At 42.0% G+C, this 22,647-nt stretch overlaps 1 protein-coding gene across 1 annotated transcript in view; it reads right to left on the reverse strand.

The window, feature by feature from the left end:
• Nucleotides 1–22,647, reverse strand: part of Rab31 (RAB31, member RAS oncogene family) — a 142,090-nt gene that overhangs the window by 71,474 nt on the left and 47,969 nt on the right. Inside the window, exons 2-3 of the mRNA XM_070029640.1 lie at nt 11,091–11,170; nt 1,344–1,425 (exon numbers count right to left, since the gene is read on the reverse strand). Of these exons, the coding sequence (XP_069885741.1) occupies nt 1,344–1,425; nt 11,091–11,170 (162 nt within the window). The remainder of the gene's footprint in view (nt 1–1,343; nt 1,426–11,090; nt 11,171–22,647) is intronic.

Consider the following 22,647-nt stretch of genomic DNA (forward strand, 5'->3'; position numbering starts at 1 on the left):
AGCTGGCTGTGAACCTCGATTCTCAGATCTCTATGCTGGATTAAAAGCTCCAGTTAAGACAAGGTTTCAGTTATCTCTATTTCATTTATCCTAGACATCCCTTTTAGTATTGATAATATGCACAGTGGTTATGACACACATGCCCTACTAGTAATATTTCTCCTGAATTAAATCTAAAGGCAAGCTGGGAACCAGTGGCTCACGTTTGTAATCCTAGCTACACAAGAGGTTAATATCAAAGCCAGCCCGAGCAGGAAAGTCCAGGAGACTCTTATCTCCAGTAAAGCACCAGAAAACCGGAAGTGGTGCTATGGCTCAAGTGGTAAGGTGCTAGCCTTGAGCTGAAGAGCTGAGGGACAGCACCCAGGCCCAGAGTTCAAGCCCCACAACTGACATACATACATAGATACATAGATACATACATACATAGATACATACATACATACATACATAAAAATTTTTTTAAAAACTTAAAGGCATAAGCTTCTTGAATATGTAATCTTTATATAAACATTTCCAGGAAGAGAATCCAGATTTTCCTTGGGAAACATCCAGCCAGTGGAACTTAGGTGATGCTGATACCCCCTGAAGTTCAGGAGTACCCAGTGACCCATAGGAAACTACTAAGAACCCTTGGCACTCAGATCCATGTCCTCTCTGGCAGAGGATGCTCCCCTACCAGGTTGCTAAGGTGACAGAGTATAGGTCTGAATGATTTATGGAGCCATTTTTGCCACCCCTGGAGAAAGGAGAAGGAGAGTTAACCTAAAGATGAAGTCAATGGAGTATAGATACAACTGTGCTAACTGGAAAGAAATGGGAATTAAAAAAAAAAAAGATTAGCACCTCTGGTGCTATTTCTGGGGGCCTTGGATTTAGTCTCACCATAAGACCTCACTTCGATTTTCACATAGCTGGAAGATACATTTCCTTTCTATTTCCATCATTCCAAGTCAGGCTTTGTCGTCTGCAACCAAGAGCCTTGGCAAATACAGAGAACCCTTCAGTAGCTAATCTCTACTTTTTTCTGAGAAAGTAAGCAGCTGAGCTCAGTGGCTCAAGCCTGTAACCCCAGGTAATTAGGAGTGGAAATTGAGGGACTTCAAGGGCCAACCCAGGCAAAAAGACTCCATCTGGGTCCAGTGGTGCAGGGCATTTCCCCCACAAGTGGGGAGTGGGAGAAAAGAGGTCGGTTCTGGTACAAAGCAAGACCCTACCTCAAAAATAACCAAGATAAAAAGGAGCTGGAGGTACAGCTTAAGTAATAAAGTGCCTATCTACAAGTGCAAGGTGCTGTGCAAAAAAAGGAAAAAAAAAAAAAAAAGTTAACAGTGCATACTCACCCGTTCCTGACCAGCAGTGTCCCAGATGAGGAATTTATGAAGTTCGTTTCCACAAGGCACAGTTTTGGTCATGAAAGATGCCCTGAAAAGAGAGTAAACACTTCCATATTACTAAGTACAAAGATTCATGGGTCAAATAAGTTAGCATGATACGTCAACAGGACTCGAAGAGTTCTGCCCATAGACAACGAATAACAGGCAAAGATGGGTTGTTAAGAGTGCTTTTACCCAAAGAAAATATTCTGCATTTTCTGTTACTCTAACTGAACATTTCAAAGCACACCAAGCCAGGCACTGGTGGCTCATGCTGGTAATCTTTTAACAACTCAGGAGGCTGAGATCTGAGAATGAGAGTGTGAAGCCAGGTGGAGCAGCAAAGTCCACGTGACTCATCTTTAATTAACCACCAAAAAGCTGAAAGTTGAGTTATGGCTTAAGTGGTAGAGATGCATGCATGTACACACACACACACACACACACACACACACAGCAAACAAACAAAAAAGGTGCTCAGAAGACTGTTTCCAAAAACAGGTTAAATTGTTCAAAGAAAAAAAAATCTCCTAGACCACAAGGGAATATTAAAAATCTATTATGCCAATTAAGAGTGTGAAGCAGCACTTGGCATTTTGGCATGTTATGACTTTGTCTTCATGACTGAACAGCTTACATATATACTGATGCCAATACGAATCCCACAGTAGCAATGACTAATAAAATATTACATCTAAATTCCAACTTTTAGGCAGAAATGTACAGATAAAGATCATAACATAAAAATTTGTTGTCTTGATCTAATTAAGATGTGTCATATACACAACCTGCTGTGTTAAATGGCAAAAAAATTCAATACATACTCTGAAAGTTAAGTGAGGGAAGAGGTGGGCTGAGTGGGATGGGTGAGAATGTTGAAAGGGGTGAAGTTGATCAAGACACATTGTATTCATAAACTGCTTTATTGAATGGTAACTCCTTTGTACTCCATAAAGATAATAAAATATTTAACAAATTTGTTTTCTCTGCTAACAAGGAAAAATTTTAAACTGTCAGTGTATCATGGAACACTTGCTATTCTGGTTTTTTTTTTCCTTCTTAATAAGCATTTTCTTTGTGCTTGAGAAAGCTGTATATCAATACAGGAAGTGTTTCATAGCCTTGACTTTTCTTCTGCTGGAGTTAGTTTCCCATTCACTAGGAAAACAGGACTGGCTAGGTACTAGTGGCTTATACCTATACTCCTAGCTATTCAACAGGCTGAGATCTGAGGATCATGGTTCAAAGCCAGCCCAAATAAAAAAGACCATGAGATTCTCATCTACAATTAACCATCAAAAAGCCAGAAGTGGAGCTGTGGCTCAAGTGGTAGAGCATCAGCCTCAAGCAGAAAAAGCTAAGGAACAGTGTCCAGGTGCTCAGTTCAAACCTTAGTACTATCACTCACTCTCTCTCTCTCTCTCTCTCTCTCTCTCTCTCTCTCTCTCTCTCTCTCTCTCTGTCACACACACACACACACACACACACACACACACACACACACACACACACACACACACACACACACACACACACACACACACAACCAGAACTGGGTATGGCTCATGTGGTGGAGCATCTGCCTATACGTACAAATCCCTATTTCAAAATCCCCAGTTTCATAAAGGGAAATAGAGTGGTGGCAGAAATATTTTCCTAGACTCTAGATAAAGAGGAAGGAAGGATATAACACAACCACCTTTGATACATGAGCCTTGACTATATTCTTGTATTAGTAACAGAGGAGCTGGGAATATGACTCAGTAGTAGACCATTTACCTAGCATGGGTGAGGTTCTTGGTTCAACCCTAGCTTTACAAAGAAAAGCAAAACAAAAGGATAAAGATAATTAGAAGAGCTGGGTGGCCGTGGCTCATGCCTGTAATCCTAGCTACTCAGGAGGCTGAGATCTGAGGATCTCAGTTCAAAGCCAGCCAGGCAAGAAAGTGGTGAGGCTCTCATCTCCAATAAACCACCAGAAAACTGGAAGTGGCACTGTGGCTCAAGTAGTAGAGCGCTAGCCTTGAGCTGAAGAGCTCAGGGACAGGGTGCAGGCCCAGAGTTCAAGCCCTACAACCAACAACAACAACAAATGATAATTAGAAGACTTTAATTTGGACTATATTCAAGATATCATTGATCAAGTTAATTTGGGGGGGGGGGCGTGTCCTGAGGCAAGACCAACCATATATTAACTAAAAGCAGGATCTAGCGATTCTTTGTTTTGGAGGGAATTTAGAAGTGAGCATAACTTCTCTCTCAGCTCTTTCCTTCTCAACTCTCTCTTTCTCTCTCTTTCTCTCTCTCTTTCCCAGCTCTCTCTTTCCCCGCGCTCTCTCTCTCTTTTCCCAGGCCTTTCCCAGCCACATGGAGGGCCAACATGGCCTGGTGCCAGCCAGAACGATGAATAAACCTACCCCTTACCTGAATACCACGTGCGTGGTGCTGTTCTTACTCGGCTACCTCTTTTTAAAAACCTAACATAAATGGTGCCGTGACTCGGATAAAGGGCTTAAAGTCAGGATAGGTGGGATTCCTCTCTGGATTTTTTCCTCTTTTTTTTGTTTGTTCTTCCCTTTTTGCTCTGAGGAATACCCACAGTTCTGACAGCCTTTTGTGAACCGGTCTGTCTGCTGCGGACACAGCGCATCAATACCATTGCTGGCCTTTACTCCACGTCCACACCACTTCTCTACTCTGGTGAGTGTATGAGTGTAACTACTCTCTACGGTTCTCTGTTGCTCAGTCTCTGTCCAGACATGGCGCCATGCCAGAGAGCTCCTAGGGCCTTTAGCTGAAAGGCCAGTCACCTCTGAAGCCGAGGACGCTTGGTTTTGGGGGCTTGGCCATTTCTCTCTGGAAGAAGTCGGGACGCCGCTTCTGTCTGGTCAGCTCTCCTTCACTCACCAGACTGACTCTCCTACACATCTAATGGGGTGCTGCGAGTCAATTTTTATGCCATTCTCAGTTTTAGACAGCTTTTGCCTGTGCAATGGTACATGGGCAGAAGTCTGTTTACTTTTAGGCTCTCTTTGCTCTCTCTGCTAATCATGTCCAACTTTCTCTCCTTTTTTTTCTACAACTTTTTGGCTTGTGCTCTGAAGAGTGTGATGCTGGCTGGGTCCTGGGTACCCCCCTCTAGGTTCCCTCTCAAAGGCTAGCCAATGTAGGCTTCAACTATCTGTTCAGGGTTTCTTTGCATTTTTTCAGAAATTCGCCATATTGAGTTTGCCATCTTGGCCACACGGTGGGTTAAGAGTTTGGCCCCACCTGACCCTTAACCTTCCACCAAGCTTACTACTCCATCTATTCTAAGGTGCCTTGCTAACAAGTTGCTCTTTTCACAGGCCCTGGTAACTGAGGCCCAACCATCTGATGTGCTTTGTTAGCAAAGATGTCTAAACATTGATGTCAAAATTTTAGGTTTTGAGTTTTGCCTTTTTTGTTTTGTGTTGTGTATTCTGGTACTGACTACATGACTCTAAAATATTGGGCATACCTGTGCTAATATTCTCACATCCAATGAGTTTTGTCATTTCAGAATATTTGTTGGCAATTCCTGATAAGAACCAGGGAAACTCTACTTATTCTACTTGATCTCCTTGTTGCTTTAATTGGAAATAATAAAGGGCTTTTGTGGCAAAGATTGCAGTTCAAAGCCAGCCCAGCTGCAAAATCCCTAAGACTCCATCTCCCAACTAACCTGCAAAGAGCCAGGCTGGAAGCATGGCTCAAGACTCTTATCTCGAACCAGCCAACACTGCAAGTGGTACTATAACTCAAAATGGTTCAGTGCTGGCCTTGAGCAGAAGTGCTCAGGGACAGTACCCAGGCCTTGAGTTCAATCCTCCTTGAATACCAACTGGGACAACCATCCCAGCAACGAGCACCTAGACTCAGCCAGTCTGGGGAACATGGAAAGGAGTAAGAGGAGATGATGTCACATCAGCTACTTTGTGCCTGCCCTTTCAAAATTAACCAGAGCTGGGAGGTCAGTAAAAGAAGCCTGCCCATCGGATGTCCATACTTGTCTACCTATTAACTGGACAAGAATTTACATTCTTGCCTTTGTTACCTGACTTCTCCTCTACCTAGTCACCAGATGTCAGAAGTAGCTAGGGACATTTCTACCAATATTTTTCAGCCCCAAGTCCTTCCTCTTGCCATTTATTTGCTCTCTAGTATTTTTTTTCCAGCCTCTCAATGCCTCATGAGACTTCTCCAGACTTCACCTAAGGATAAACGCCACCAAGGGACAGCTGCTGCTTGCTGCCTTCTCTGGGAGGGGACCAAATTCCAGCCTTTTACCCCTATTGTCGACGCCCCTTGTCTGCAGGAAGTAGCCAGAGAGAATCTGTGCCCTATTTCATGATTATTAAAAGGCTGGAATGTAAGGTCGGCTTCTGGATGGCGAGAAGACTCCACCCTCCTCGCAGCAAAGTCTCCACCCAGTACTTGCATTACCTAGGCAACTGGCACACCTGGAAGAGGTCACCTGCATCCGTTGAGGTCTTGTCTGAATTTGATGTGGCCACACCTTTCTCCGCCCATACCCTAGATAAGGCCTAGCCCAGGCCCAGAAGCTCTCTCTCAGCTCTTTCCTTCTCAGCTCTTTTGCAGCTCTCTTTCTCTTTCCCAGCTCTCTCTTTCCCCGCTCTCTCTCTCTTTCCCAGCTCTTTCCCAGGCCTTTCCCAGCCACGTGGATGGCCAACGTGGCCTGGTGCCAGCCAGAACGATGAATAAACCTATCCCTTACCTGAAAAATAAATAAATAAAAAAAAGAAGTGAGCATAACTTTTTTTTTCTTGCTGCTGAACACTCGTGGCTCACACTTGTAATCCTAGCTGCTCAGGAGGCTGAGATCTCAGGATTGAGGTTTAAAGCTAACTTAGGTAGAAAATAGCTCCAAATAACCACCACATCTAACCCCAAAAAAAACAAGAAGTAGAGGTCTGGTTCAAGTGGTAGTGTGCCAGCTTTGAGCATAAAAGCTCAGGGACAACATCCAGGTCCCGAGTTCAAGCCCCAGTATCATCACACACACACAAACACAGACATAATACACACACATACAGACACACACACACACACACAATTTTCCCCCAATGCTGGAACAGAACCCAGGGCCCCTCAAGTGGAAATCAAATGTTCTGCCACTGAGCTACATCCCCAACTAATATGAGTTTTTTTAAAATATATTTTTATTGTGAAAATACTGTACAGAGGGGTTACAATTACGTAGGTAAGATAATGAGCACATTTCTTATCAAGCATTGTAGCCTTCTGCTTTGTTTCCCCTTCCCGTCCCTTCGTATCCGCTTCCCCTCCACATATACCAACATCATATATAGTGAAAGCAGGGGTTGTACCATGGGGGAGGGACATACAAGGCAACAAAGACATAATCTTATAAATATAACATACGTTTTTTTGTTTTTTTTTTTTTTTGGGGGGATCCGGTCATGGGGCCTGAACTCTGGGCCTGGTTGCTGTCCCTCAGCTCTTTAGCTCAAGGCTAGTGCTCTACCACTTGAGTCACAGTGCCACTTCCAGCTTCTTTTCTTTTTGCTTATGTGATGCTGGGGAATCGAACCCAGGGCCTCATGCATGCAAGGCAAGAGCTCTTCCACTGAGCCACCTTCCCACCCCCTAACATGAGTTTTTATAACCAGAAAATATAGTCTTAATGTTGGGCTTGTCAAGAAGCTACATTTCAAAAAAAAAAAAAAAAACAATCCATAAAAAAGCATAGGAAGAGAAAGAGGTGCTGTGGCTCAAGTGGTAGAGTGCTAGCCTTGAGCTGAAGAGCTGAAGGACAGCGCTCTTGCCCAGAGTTCAAGCCCCATGACCGACTGAAAAAAAAAAAAAAGGATAGGAAAAGACTACATTCTGTTGAATGTTAGGAATGATTTGATACATTGCTGTTTTAGAAATGATTTATTTGGACCTTTACAAACATATGGAACATATTATGTTCAGTATACACTTTGGAATGTTGGTTATATGAATTTCAGAATATGGAATTCAAAAGGTAGTAAAAAATAGTTACTTCACTTCTCATTTTGTTTACTGATAGGAAGTAGTGAGGTTAAACTCAGAGACTTGCACTTGTTCGGCTGGTGTGATATTGGAGAGCTATGCCTTCAGCCCTGTTTTTCACTGCATAATTTTAGAATAGGGTCTCACTTCCTGCTGGGTTGTGCATCTGAGCCTTAAGCTGCCTATTTTAGGTTTCCCATCATTGCTGGGATCATAGATGCATGCTACTATATCAAGCTTCCCTCCATGAAGATGGAGTCTCTCCATGTTGGCCTGGAACCTTGTTCCTCACATTCTAAGCCTCCCAAGTAGCTAAAATTACAAGTATGAGCCACAGGTGCCTAGTTTTCAGGGTTTTTTGGGGGGGGCAGGGTTTGGGGGGGGGTATGGGGGGGTCGGTCATGGGGCTTGAACTCAGGCCTGGGCGCTGTCCCTGAGCTCCTTTTGCTCAAGGCTAGTGCTCTACCACTTTGAACCACAGTGGTGGTTTTCTGGTGCTTAATTGGAAATAAGAGACTCACGAACTTTCCTGCTTGGGATAGCTCTGAACCACAATTCTCAGAACTCAGCCTCCTGAGTAGAGGATTACAAGCAAGAGCCCCTAGGACCTGATTTTATTTGTACTTTTATATTACCTAATTTTTTTCATAATGAGTATTATAACTTTAAAAAAACTAAAAAACTAGGGTACATATACTTTGTTTTAGTTTTTGGGTCCGATTGTGGGCCTGAACTCTGGGCCTGGGCACTGTCCCTCAGCTCTTCAGCTCAAGGCTAGCGCTCTACCACTTGAGCCACAGTGACAATTCCGGCTTTTTTCTTTTCTGCTTATGTGGTGCTGAGGAATCAAACCCAGGGCCTCATGCATGCAAGGCAAGCCACCTTCCCAGCCCCATATATTGTTTTGTATGTGTGACAGTCAGAGATTTGAAGTCAGGGTCTGGGTACTGTCCCTGAGCTGTTTTTTGGTCAAGGCTAGAGCTCTTACCCTTGGTCCACTTTGTGCTTTTTGGTGGCTAATGGGAGATAAGAACCTTAAAGACATTTTCGCCTGACCTGGCTTTGAATCATATTCTCAGATCCCAGCCTCCTGAGTAGCTAGGATGACAGGCGTGAGCCACCAGTGCCTAGCTACAATTTGTATTTAATTTTTGTAGAGCAGTTCTAGAGTTTATAGAGAAACAGAGCAGAAAGTACAATGAGTTTCTATATAACATATATACATATATATATACATAATCTGACATTTTAAACATATGTATACATTTATATATACATACATATATACTAACACATATATATAAATATAATTTCTTTATATTATTTATTAAATGCTACTATTTTAATATATAAATTAAACATACATCTGATTATATGAATATATTTACATATATAAATGTATAAAATATATAAAATATAGATATGTAAAATAGATGTATGAATATACAAATGTGTAAAGAAAAAAATATATATATATATATCCTCCTAATACCACTAAATGCATTTACAAGGCCAAGTACTGTCAATTATAGTCACCTCCAGAATGGCTACCAATGCCTTTCCCACACTCCTCCCACCATGAGGAGGAGTATATTTCCCTACCTTTGAATGTAGGCTGACATTATGATGTACTTTGATCAAGAAATTATGACCCAAATGACACACCTACTATAGATATAATCTGCTTAACACATACTTACTATTTGTATGTATTGACCACAATTTATGGTATGAGCAGTCTTTGCTATTTTAAGAAATCATTACAAAGGAATACAGATTTGTTGTTTTTATTTGAATTCAGGACTGGAGATATATGTAGCTCAGGGGTGAAATGTTTGTCTAGTATGTGTGAGGGCCTGAGTTCAATCTCCAGCACAGCAAAAAGGAAAACAAAAAAGTTAAACATAAAGTTTAGTAAGTAGAAGTTGAGAGTCTTTTGTCTTCCACAGTCACATATCATCATTACTGCCTTAGAGGTTTTGTTTTCATTATCAAGAAACACAAAGCAAAATATTAAAGAGGAGGCAGACATGGTGGCTCATGCCTATAATCTCAATACTTAGGAGGTGAATGGAGAGGAAAGCATTTTAAGACTCATCTGGGCAAAAAGTTCACAAAACCCCAACTCAACCAATAAAAAGCTGGGTGTGGTAGTGTGCACCAATCATCCCAGCTCTATAGGAGGCATCAATAGGAGGATTGAAGTCCAGGTCAGCTCAAAAAAATGAGAGATCCTATTTAAAAATAATGAGAGGTAAAAGGTCTCAAGGTATGGCTCAAGTAACTGGTGGTACACTTGTCTAGCAAGCATGAGGCCCTAAGTACAAAAAAAAAATCTGGAGAAAAGTGAAAATAATATCTACAAAAAATCTTCCTGCTAGGTGCCAGCGACTCACATCTATAATCCTAGCCACTCTAGAAGCTGAGATCTGAGTCTCAAGATTCAAAGCCAGTCTGGGCACCAAAAAGCTGGAAGTGGAGCTGTGGCTCAAATAATATAGCTCTAGGCTTAAATGAAGAATTTAAGGAAGAGTGCACAGGCCCTGAGTTCAAGGCTCAGTACTGCTACAAAAAGAAAAACAAATAAAAAATAACCATCTTTCTCTCACACAAGTGTCTGTGTTGGGAAGCCATTCCTCCTGAGTGTTTCCCATTGTAGATATCTCTTTCCCCAGGCTCTTTAAAACAATATTTATATAATAAGCAGCTTGGGAAGAAAGGGACAGGCCAGGTAGACTACACTACCAGTATAAAAGATTTAGAAATATACATATATAAAATATGAAATAAATGTTACTCTACTACTCAGAGTTCCTCTCTGTGTCTCCTGTAACTCAACGAATACTTTTAAGGTGTCATCTGTCTTAATGTCATCTTATGGGAAATCGAGGCTCAGGGAACCAACCTATAATGCTACCACTCTGGGAAGTACAGTGATAACTCAAACCATTCATGGTCCATGACACAGCCTTTCATGAACGTGTTTCTTTAATGAACCCAACATAATCAACCCACTGCTTGAAGCAGCTGTTTAGTCTCTGCAGGAATTATCTCAACTTCCCACAATCGAGCCCATCCCTCCGCCCTCACTAATCTCACAGGTCCCCCAAATCAACACACTCACCCTTTCCCCTGCTCTCATAAAAAATATGGCATCTTCAGGTTAACATCTAAGAGAGCAAAGAGCCAGAACCCAAAAATGGCCCAGACAAAGAACACTTGGCCAAAGAACTCACAAGAGAGATGAGGCAGGAAAAACACGTGTGTATCCCATTGTCAAAGTCTCCAACCCACCCCATCCCACTCTCCAAGTACTGTATATATATGATGACATTAGATTCACCCAGAAATGAGAAATGAATCCTCTCCACAAACCACCCAGACTGTCCTGATATAGCAATATAGTGTTGCCAGGGTAAGGACCAGGCAAGGTTCTGTACATTGTTTTTAATCTGGAAATAAAGCCATGTTTATTTGCAAAATCATGCTCTTGAAGGCCAAGGAGATGACCCTGGCCTATAGCAGAAAGGGGGCTAGCTGAGAAATTCCCATTTTCCTGGTAGTCTCCAGTTGAAAGTGATTGTCACTGGCAGGGATGGAAACTGGATGCCAACAGGACCACCTCCCTATACTCACGAAGAAAGCAGTGAGAAGGGGGAACACACAGGAACTTACCCAATGGTGGGGCTAATATTGTGGTCAAAATGGTCCTGGACAAAGCGGCACACGATGCTTGACTTCCCAACCCCTGTGTCCTAGAAGAGAAAGAAGATAGCCATGAAGACCAAGGACATAGGAGCATGACACAAGAGAACACAGAGGCCATTTCTGGTTGATGACACTTCCAGAGCAGAAAGGAGGATATCTGCTTTAATTTCCCACCAGTATTGTCTATTAAGGTAAACATACTGCTTTCATAGAAATAAAAATATAGGAAATGTTTTAAAAACACATTCCACACATATACAATTAGCCTAGAACAAGCTTGCTGACAATATGTGTATCTCCAGAACATGAGCATTGGAGAAAGGTCTAGAGAAGTCATAAGCAACGAACAGAAAGAGAACTGATCTCTGTGTGTGTGTGTGAGTGTGTGTGTGTGAGTGTGTGTGTATGTGTGTGTGTGTGTGTGTATGTGTGTGTCTAGCACATGTTACTAAGACAAACTCAGGGACAGGAAACTGTTCCTTAGGTTTTTCTCTCAGTGCTAGTACTCTACCACTTGAATCAAATTCCCTTTCCTCTCCTCTCCTCTTCTCTCCTTCCCTCCCTGCTCCTCCCCCCACCCCCCTCTAAGAAGGCAGTTCATTGAAGATAGAGTATCACAGATTTTTCTGCCAGTGCTGGCTTCAAACTGTAATCCTGAGACCTCAGCTTCCTGAGTGGCTCAGATTACAAGTGTGAGCCACCAGCAACTGGAAGGTTTGGTGGGTTTGGTTTTTTTTTTTTTTTTGGTGTGTTTTTTATTTGTTTATCAGCCCCTGCTTATAAAGAAAAAAGTGTAAGAAATATAGCAATTGGGATCCATAGTTCTTACAGGTGCTTCTTGTAATCCTAGCTACTCAGGCAGGAGGATCTGAGAACCAGAATTTGAAGCCAGGCTGAGTGGGAAAGTCCTTGAGATCCTTTTTTCCAATTAACCACAAAAAGCTGAGGTAGGTTCAAGTGCTAGAGTACCAAGCCTTGAGTGAGAAAGCTAAGGGTTCACACTCAGCCTGAGTGTGGACCTTCTAGCTCCTTCCCTATTAAACAATTCTTAATAACTAATTAGGACTGGCTCCCAATAAATAGAGGAAATTGAATATACATGTCTTGGCCGATCTCCATTCACTTCCTAAGCCCGTGCTAAGTAGTAGTTTAAGAAATAAAAGGAAAAATAGACAAGATCAAAGACAGGCAAAGAGACAGACCCAGACAAGTGGTATCAGCCAAGACAGGGAGACAGATGCCTGAGGAAGAAGATTCTGAAACCCTGGCAGCAGGAAGGGGCACCAGAAGGATAGCAGTCAGTTTATGCCAGAGAATCCATCTAGACTTGGAAGATACGGCTGAAAACAGAATCCACAGAAAAGCCACAGGAAAGCATACCCAAGAGCCTCCAATGATGGGCAGGAAGCAGCCTGCATTCCAGGAAGAAAAGAGTGGGGTGGGGGCTACCCTTTAGGAAGCACAGTCAAGGAGGGAGCCCAGTATCATTCCCCTGAGCTATACAAATCCAGGCAGAAGCTGGATGAGTTCTGCACTATGTGATAGGAAAAAAGCCCACAAATCCCAAAGATCTCTCTGTTTCCCTCTCTGTCTCTCTCAGTCACTTTTTGTGCCAGTAGTAGGGCTTGAACTCAGGGCCTAGATGCTTTCTCTTAGCCTTTTCACTCAAGGCTGACACTCTACCACTTTAACAGTAGTCTTTTAACTAAACAGCATGTGTGCTTCAATCCACAAGACCTATTGAAACACAGCCTTCAGTTTGCTTTTTTTTTTTTTTGGCAGTACTGGACTTTAGACTGAATCCCACGCCTGTTAGCAAGATGCTCTACCATTTTAGCCATGCCCCAGCCCTGTTTTCTTTAGTTTTTTTTTTGTTGTTGTTGTTTGTTTGTTTTTAAGGTAAGATCTCTAATTTTATTGCCCTGGCCAAATTGGACCACAATCCTACGTAACTCTCTTTTCACCTATTCTCATAGCTAGGATTAAAGATGTGTATCAACATACCTTGTTAGTTGAGACAAAGGTCTTGTTAACTTGTTTTTTTTTTTTTTTTTTTTGATCTGGTCGTGGGGCCTGAACTCTGGGCCTGGGCGCTGTCCCTCAGCTCTTCAGCTCAAGGCTAGCGCTCTACCACTTGAGCCACAACACCACTTCCAGCTTTTTCCTTTTTGCTTATGTGGTGCTGAGGAATCGAACTCAGGGCCTCATGCATACAAGACAAGCGCTCTACCACTGAGCCACCTTCCCAGCCCTCTTGTTAACTTTTTGTTCCAGCTGAGTCTCAAACCTCATTCCACAGATCTCTGCCTCCTAAATAGCTGGAATTACAAATCTGCATTACCACACTAGGCCCTGAATTTTCATTATAATCTTTTACAACTAAACAGCTAAGAAAAAAAAAAAAAAAACAGACACTGATGCTCCTTCCAAAAACATAGCAAGGTTAGAATAAAAGCAATGTCTTTGAATTGAAATTATGATGGCAGAAATTTAAATTGCAAGGGAGGAATTAGAAGATGAAAATCAGAAAACTGGCAGAATGTAACACTAAAGTACAGTACAATTAAGAATTACTCATCTGAAGATACAGCAAAAGCAGAAGACCAACATTCAAAGACACTGTCAACACAGATTTCAGTGTCCTTATCTGTTAGGACCACGGACACAACTGTAGTTGAACCTGGAATGTCCCCCAGGAGTTCATGTGTGAAAGATTTGGTCCCAGTGCAGCAGCATTCAGGGGTTTTGCCCAAAGAGACTAATTATATCTGGAAGGCTCTGATTTTGGATCACAGCTGAATTGGGCTATTGGGAGGTGGTAGGAATTTGAAGAGGCAGGGACTACCTGCATGAAGTAAGTCACTGGGAATGTGCACTTGAAAGATATAGTTTGTCCCTAGCTCCTTCCTGGTTCCCCATTCTTCGCTTTGTATCTGCTATGGGGAAGCAGCTCTGCTTCACTGCATACTGCATACTCTCTGCCATGATGTTCTACCTTACCACGCACCTGGAAACAGAGGAACCAACCACAGCCAGAAATCTCTAAAACAATGAGCCAAAATAAACCTTTAATCCTTTTAAGTTGATCACCTCCTGTATTTTGTTGTGGCAACAGAAAGCTGACTAACACAGAAACTTTCTGAGATTTGTAAGAAAAAGACAAGTACAACTCATTTAGCAAGCAAGGGAAGAACAGCAAGCCCATTCTCATGAATTAAAGGTATAAAATTTAAAAGGGGGGGGATAGGAGGGGGGGTAAGGGGTGGAGGGAATGTAGTCGTGGAGGTGGGAGGGCAGGGATGGTAGGGGAAAAACAAAGGAGGAGGCAACAATGCTTGATAAGAAATGTACTCATTACCTTGCTCATGTAATTATAACCCCTCTGCATAGTATTTTCACAATAAAAAACTTATTTTAAAAAATTTAAAGCCGAAAGATCAAGGAGAAAATGTTAAAAACTCAAGAGAAATGTGTTTTTCTTCAGACATTGAAATTAGAAATAAGACCTGAAGTGCAACTGGCAATCTGAATTGCTTGGATCCTTTCTTCTGTGTTTGGGAGATAGTATCTGGAAATCTGAGGCAAGAGGGACCCCCATAGGGGTGAGGCCTTCTGGGGTAGACTATCTGTGGATGGTCACAGCCAAGACCCCAAACACACAGACACAGATACAGACACACAGACACAGATCTCTCTCTCTCTCTCTCTCTCTCTCTCTCTCTCTCTCTCTCTCTCTCTCTCTCTCTCTCTCTCTCTCTCTCTCTCTCTCTCTCTCTCTCTCTCTCTCTCTCTCCAAGGCTGATTCTCTGGACAAACTGACGTTTAGAGGGGTTTTTTTTTTGTTTTTTTTTTTGTTTTAAGTGACAACAGCAAGAAGGTATCAGTGCAGATGATTCCAATCAACTCCAGCAGCTCTGGTCTATAGCTTCCTGTAGATTCTGGCCCAGATGCCCTTCCCTCCTCCAAACCAACAGTTTAGACTTTGCTCTTAAGTCACAGTCCTATGGATGGGCACACCCTTGCCTTCCTTCATCCATGCCAACCCCAGAGAAATAAATGAAAACTGGACAGCTGTGACTCCTTTCCCTGCCCCTGCAGACAAGGACAACCCCCCTGGCTGCCAGCACTCTTCCAGGAAGCCAACTGTTTCCTCCAGATGGCCATACTGGGGACCTAGCCCTTCTGCTGACCACTCAATTCCTATTTTTCTCCATTGTAGTTTAGCAATTCTTTCTCAGGGCTTTTACAACCACCATTCATATACTCATTCATTCTTTTTCCCCCTTTGCTTTTTCTCTCAGGGCTAGTGCTCAACCACTTGAGCCACAGCTCCAGTTCTGTCTCAGGGACTTTGTTGCTAGGGCTGTCTTCAAATCTGAATCCTCAGATCTCAGTCTCCTGAGTAGCTAGGATTAGAGGTGTGAACCACCACCATTTTCATTCACCAAATAAGCATTCACTACGCCCTGCCTTCTCCAGATCAAAGTATACTAGATTCAACCTTCCATGGCCTGCTAGAATCGTGCAGCAGTGGTGGGTGGGTGGCAGCTGGTGGCGGCAGGGCAAAAGGGATAGGGGTTGAGTTGCACTCTTCTGAAACAAACTGAGGCACTCAATTCCTCAACTGCCACGCTTGATTCCTGCTTTGCCCTCCTTTCTCTATCCTCCCTCCTCCAAAAAACTCTCACAGGACTCACAGTGGTGCTGTGGCTACTGATGCCCGGGCTTTGACGGATACCACACCTTCTCAGCTGAGATGCTGCTCTGGGATGGCATCAGCCTGCAGTCCGTTGACCCAACTCTGTTCCAAACAACTCACCCATCACCCTCAAAATACTCTTCCTGATAACAATTTAAAAAACCATCTTTATTCCTTGGCAGCTACAGCTCACACTAAAAAACAGCTTTTCTGAGTAGATGGATCAGCAAGCTCGTTTAAATGTAACTGCGATAATTGATTTATTAGTAAAATATACTTGACCTCTCTTTTTCTCTGTGTTGACATTAGGGCTTGACCTCAGGGTCTCATGATCTTATCTAGTTTATTGTTCAGGACTGGCACTCTACCTTTGCGCCACACCCCACTTCTGACTTTTTTGGTGGTTAACTGGAGATAAAGTCTCACAGATTTTCCTACATGGGCTGGCTTTGAACCATGATTCTAAGATCTCAGCCTCCTGAGTAGCTAGCATTACATGAGTAAGCCATAAGCACCTGGCAACATTCTTTCTTAATTTTAATTTTTCAACAGTACAACTCTGAACACTTCTCTCTCTCTCTTAGACATTTTGTAGGAAAGATGTAACACGAAAAAAGGATAGAGGGAAATTTAGTTTTTCTCAGAAAGGGAAATAGTTTATAAAGAACAGTGCCAAATGATATCTCTGGCAGGTGACTGTGACAGGAGAGAATCTTGCTGTTTCTCTGGGGCCTGAGGCCTCCTTCCTCTGGGGCAGCTGCTGTTTATCAGATGGCCACAAGGGGCAGACCTGTCCACACTTAGCTGTAGAACCAGGTCAACCCCCCATACTGATTTTCTTTTCCTGCCCGAGCCTCACTGGAGCTGTGATTTACAGAAGCAATTACGGTCTCTCTCTCTCTCTCTCTCTCTCTCTCTCTCTCTCTCTCTCTCTCTCTCTCTCTCTCTCACACACACACACACACACACACACATGTGCACACACAGACCTCCTTTCCCTCCCTATACACAATGAGGAAAAGGCACAGCAAGTCAGGATTATCACACATGAAAACACAAACGTTGAAAACAGAAAAAGAACACAGATGCCTGGGTAAAGGAAGTTCACTAGAAAAAAAGACAGACTGAGAGGGGAGGCTTCCCACCAGATTTAAGAGCCATTTTATTTTTAGTGGACTAGTCTATGTATTTTTCCACTTATATTCTGAAAAAATCATAGCCTGACTTGTTCAATCTTCAAGTTTTACAGAAGAGGAAGCTGCGTGACTTCCTCAAGGTCACAGCTGGTTGGAAGAATCAGAATCAGAACCAAAGGTTTTGAATACTTGTCAAATCCTCTTAAGGTTTTTAACCAGAATAAATCAACCTTCCAGTCCAGTGCAAATATCATTTAAAAGAAAACAAAGGCTGGACAGGCATTGGTAGCTCAAGCCTGTAATTCTATCTCCTCAGGGAAGTGGCACTGTGGCTCAAAGTGGTAGAGAGCTAGTCTTGACCAAAAAGAGCTCAGGGACAGGGCTCAGGTCCCGAGTTTAAGCCCCACCATCGAAAAAATAAAAATAAATAAATAAATTATATCTACTCAGAAAGCTGAGATCTGAGGCTCAGGGTTTGAAACTAGTCTGGCAGAAAAGTCCATGAGACTCTTACTTCCAATTAAGCAGCAAAAAATCAGGGGTTCAAATGGTAGAGCATCAGCCTTGAACAAAAAAGACATGTCAGAGCATCAGGCCTTGAGTTCAAATCCCAATACCTTCATGAAAAGAAGGGCCAGTTCCTGGACTGGCCTGGGACTCCTAAAACGCAAGGAGTATTTTTCATACTGCTCTCTGGTTGCACCTTGTATGGCTCACATTACTCAAGAGTCTCATTCTATGAAGCTCCAGCTGTGTTTACTTGCCAGTAATAAATGGGAGACTGCTGAGTGGCAACCAGAGAAAACAAGTTTTGATTCTACCCAGCAGGAGTGAAATCCTACCTAGGTTGTCAAGGTGTTGCTATGCTCTTTTGTATGATTCATATCCCCGTGTGCTGCAGCCAAGCAACTGTGTCCATCTACCTATTAGAATGGACCTATATTATATTCCTCTCCTCTATGACCACAACCTCTGCAACTTGAATTGTCACATTCATTCATCACATGTTGGCCCATGATTATGAAGTGAGGAGTCACAGATTTAGCTGCTGTGAAAACTAAGCTGAAATACTTGATTTACCCCTAGACTGCTGACAGGACCTTTGTTTCCTACACCTTAAGGAGAACGGTAGCTCAGAGGCAAATATATCACCATTCATCTTATAGCAAATATCGACTATGCCTATACTCTCATATTGAACCTGAATGCTCAGGTCAACCTTAATGTCTGTTCAGTCCAGTCTGCAGGGAATCACTAGGGCTTGAGTAAGGTGGGTCCTGTGAAGAGACTGCTATTTGCTCTAGCCTCACTAACATTCTACACACTCCTTTTTACTTCTTCACTATAAACACAAGAAGCACTGCTCTAAGGTATTTTAAAAAATAATATTGTTGATGACGTAAATCAACATGCCTTTTATGGGAAGGAAATCACAGGTTATAACAAGATCCATTGCCTTGAAAATTCCATTCCTAATAATATAGTTAAAAATTTTAAATACAGGGGCTGGGAAGGTGGCTCAGTGGTAGAGTGCTTGCCTTGCATGCATGAGGCCCTCAGTTTGATTCCTCAGCACCACATAAGCAGAAAAATCTGGAAGTGGGGCTGAGGCTCAGGTGGTAGAGTGCTGGTCTACAGCTGAAGAGCTGGGGGACAGAGCCCAGGCCCACAGTTCAGGCCCCACAACCGACAAAAAAAAAATTAAACTACAGGTATAAAGTCCATTGCAATACAACTTATAAAAATGAGAAATGGACTGGGCGCGCTAGTAGCTCATGCCTATAAACCTAGCTACTCAGGAAGCTGAGATCTGAGGATCCATGGTTCAAAGCCAGCCTGGGCAGGAAAGTCTGAAAGATACTTTTCTCTACTCAATCAGCAAAGAGCTAGAAGTGGAGGTGTAGCTCAAGTAGCAAAACACTAGCCTTGAAAAGAATAGCTAAGAGACTGTTCTGGTGGGGATCTGAGTTCAAGCTGCAGTGTGAAAAAGAAAGAAAGAAAGAAGGAAAGGAAGGAAGGAAGGAAGGAAGGAAGGAAGGAAGGAAGGAAGGAAGGAAGGAAGGAAGGAAGGAAGGAAGGAAGGAAGGAAGGAAGGGAGGGAGAAAGGGAGGGAGAAAGGGAGGGAGAAAGGGAGGGAGGGAAAGAGAGAAAGAGAGAGAAAGAAAGAAAGAAAGAAGAAAGAAAGAAAGAAAGAAAGAAAGAAAGAAAGAAAGAAAGAAAGAAAGAAAGAAAGAAAGAGAAAGAAAGGAAGGAAGAAAGAAAGGAAGGAAGAAAAGAAGGAAGGAAGGAAGGAAGGAAGGAAGGAAGGAAGGAAGGAAGGAAGGAAGAAAAGAAGGGGAAGGGAAGGGAGGGAAGGGAAGGGAAGGAAGGAAAGAAAAGAAAAGAAAAGAAAAGAAAAGTAAGAAAAGAAGGAAAGGAAAGGAAAGAAGGGAAGGAAGAAGGTAGGAAGGAAAGTATTTCATGTAATTTACTGTGTACTGTACTGAAAGTGTAAAACAGAATGATCAATCACATGGTTACTCTTTCATACCACCGCAAAATCCTATCAACCATTAGAAGTTAAGACACCACCTACATACCACAGAAATGGACTCAAATATTACTACTCATTTGGAACACCCAGTATTACAGGTCTCTGGTCTCAGAATTATATAGCAATGATTTCGGCATTTATTTGTTTTATTTAATCATTTACTTGGTTAAATGTTTAGTCTTTTGCTACATACATCTAGAAAACCTTAATGTGTTAAGGCAGAATCATTTTTTTTCTGCCAAGTGCCATTTGTATATTTATTCAAAATTATAAACTTAAAACATATCCTGCTATATTTGGCCAAACATTTAATTAATTTACCCCTAATGTGATGGCTGGAACTGCTTCTCTTTGGTGAGGCATGATATGTCAGCTGGCATTGGTGATATTGCTACTTGTAACTGCTTTTTCCAAGTTTATTTCAGTCTGAAATGTAGCCAACTCTGTTTTAAAAAGAAATTTAAATGCATTATGTAGCTCCCAAAATAGCATATATCAATGCATGGCTCCTCAAAGAGAAAAATTTGCCATTGCTTACATGACTTTTATAGTAGAGCTCAATCAGTGGGAGGTTTCAGCTCATCTTCTCTTCAACACCTGAATGATTTCCTGTTGTAGGTTCTCAGGCACATCAGCTAGCACCACATTGAATGGTGTAGCAAAGATGTTTAATTCTGTTTGTTTACTTTTCACATCTTTGAATCTTTCATTAAAAGCCTCATCTATGGTTTTGCATTCGCAACATATTCAAATATCATGGAACGTTTTCATCCTTCCAGAGTGGGGAAATGTATGTTATTCCTATCAACTGCACTTTCCACAGCCTTCATTTAACTTCAAATGAAAGCAGGGTGCTGAAAAACTGGCTGGGGCCCTGTAGTTAGACATTCAGCTTTGAGAGGTAATTGGTAATGTCCACCATAAATGTCAGATCACTTGCCCACCACCACTAAGTTCCCTGACAAGTTGGCCTTTTATCACCACAAATGGTTTCAGTTTATCCACAATTCATAAAATCTAATGAGCATGCTCTTATGATTCAGCCACCTCACTTCACAGTGATAAGATCCTCATACTCAGAGGCAAGACCATTCAGTAACTCTTTAAACTGTTTTAAAATCTCTGCTTTTGACAAAACGTACACTGCAGACATCGTTTTCTTGTTCAAAGGTGTGACACCACAGAAATCTTTCCCAGCATATTCCATATCTTAGATAATGTTTGTATACATTCTTTTTTGTTTGTTTGCTTTTGTCAGTCTTGGGGCTTGAACTCTGGGCCTGGGCGCTATCCCTGAGCTCTTCAGCTCAAGGTGAGCTCTCTACCACTTGAGCCACAGCGCCACTTCCGGTTTTCTGAGTAGTTTATTGGAAATAAGAGTCTCACAGACTTTCCTGCCTGGGCTGGCTTTGAACCCTGATCCTCAGATCTCAGCCTCCTGAGTAGCTAGGATTATAGGCATGAACCACTGGCACCCAGATTGTATATATTCTTGGTAAATACTATTAACCCTTTTGGCCAGTGAACTATGGCTAGAGCTCATTAAGTTACTTAACTTTTTAAATGTTAGCTCAACTTTTTCCACTGGTAAAACAAGTCCCTCAAACAAGTACTCAGTTCTTGTTTTAATGTGTGCCATGCATGGCTTCCAGTGATAGTAGTGTTAGCAATTCCTCTCATGCTTTATCAAACTCTGCAGTTAGCTCATGAACAAAAATGTCTTGTCAAGACAGTGAAAAACAGGAAATCTGCACAGACCTTCGATGGTTTTTCAATATTTTCTGTGAATCAGTAATCTTATCTGAGACAACTAGATAGCAGCCAACATGAACTTTTTCACAAACGATTTCTCTATATGGAAAGTAACTCACTCAATACATAACTCATCTTATTTTGTCTCTATCACAACAGGCTTATTGAGGCGACTTGTTATGATTCCAAATTCCACAGAAGAGCATTGATTTTTATCCAGATGCATTTGACTTCCCAATTCCTTGTGTTCAGTGTGTTGTGAGCTGAGCTGACACTCCAATTTAGCTTTTTTCATTCCTTCTAATGCATCACCACAAACCAAGTGCACAGGTTTGCCTTTGACTCCAACAACAAAAATTAATAATTTGTCCATAATAATTTGTCCTCTTGAAAAAGCTGACACTTTGCATCAATTTTTTTTCTTTTCTTTGTAGTTGCCATTTGTGGAATATAACATCACTTAAGTTTTAATAACTACCCAGTGTGTGTGTGTGTGTGTGTGTGTGTGTGTGTGTGTGTGTGTGTGTGTGTGTGTGTGTGTGTGTGTGTGTGTGTGTGTGTGTGTGTGTGTGTGTGTCCAGCAGTATGATTATTTTGCTCTGATTATTGTTCTAATCCTGCATCTTGGACTTAAAATATATTCAATGTTGATATCACTGACTATCTGTATCTTTTTCTGTGTACTGTAATTTCCTTCATCTTTATCTGAAATCCAGTTTTTGCAAGGACTGTAGATTAGGGATGTGCAGATAAAGATTGGATTGGTTATCATCTGGGTTGCAGAGAAGTAAAAAACATAATCATCATTCCAAGTTTCCTACAAAATAGTCTCAGAGAGCTCAATCCTGCTGTAGTTTTTATAGATTGCAAAGAAACCCTGTAGAAATGCAGTACAAATGACACACTAACCCATTATGCAATCATTATGTACTTTTTTTTTTAAGCTTCAGCTACAGGGGAAGATACACAGCTCATTCTCTGCAGTGTGTTGGTTACAATGAAACCAAGTACTCAATCCCATAAAATCTACAAAAGACCAAGTTCCCTAAATAGATATATTCTATCCAATGGATGGACCAAAAACTCGAGGTCAAAATATTGACCTTCACTTTGAAAATGACCAAAAGACTCCTTAGAGAAACACAAACCTTAGATCTCAACCTCCTGAGTAGCTATGATTAAAAGCATGAGCCACTGGCATCCAACTTCGTGCCAGATTTTTAAATAATGCTTTTTATTTCTTTTTTTTTTCTTTTGTTATTTTTTTTGGGGGGGTCCGGTCATGGGCCCTGAACTCTGGGCCTGAGCGCTGTTCCTCAGCTCTTCACCTCAAGGCTAGTGCTCTACCACTTGAGCCACAGCACCACTTCCGGCTTTTTTTCTTTTTGCTTATGTGGTGCTAAG

The sequence above is a fragment of the Dipodomys merriami genome, unplaced genomic scaffold (assembly GCF_024711535.1).
Source record: "Dipodomys merriami isolate MVZ:Mamm:240054 unplaced genomic scaffold, mDipMer1.0.p SCAF_2, whole genome shotgun sequence".
Taxonomy (NCBI): Eukaryota; Metazoa; Chordata; class Mammalia; order Rodentia; family Heteromyidae; genus Dipodomys; species Dipodomys merriami.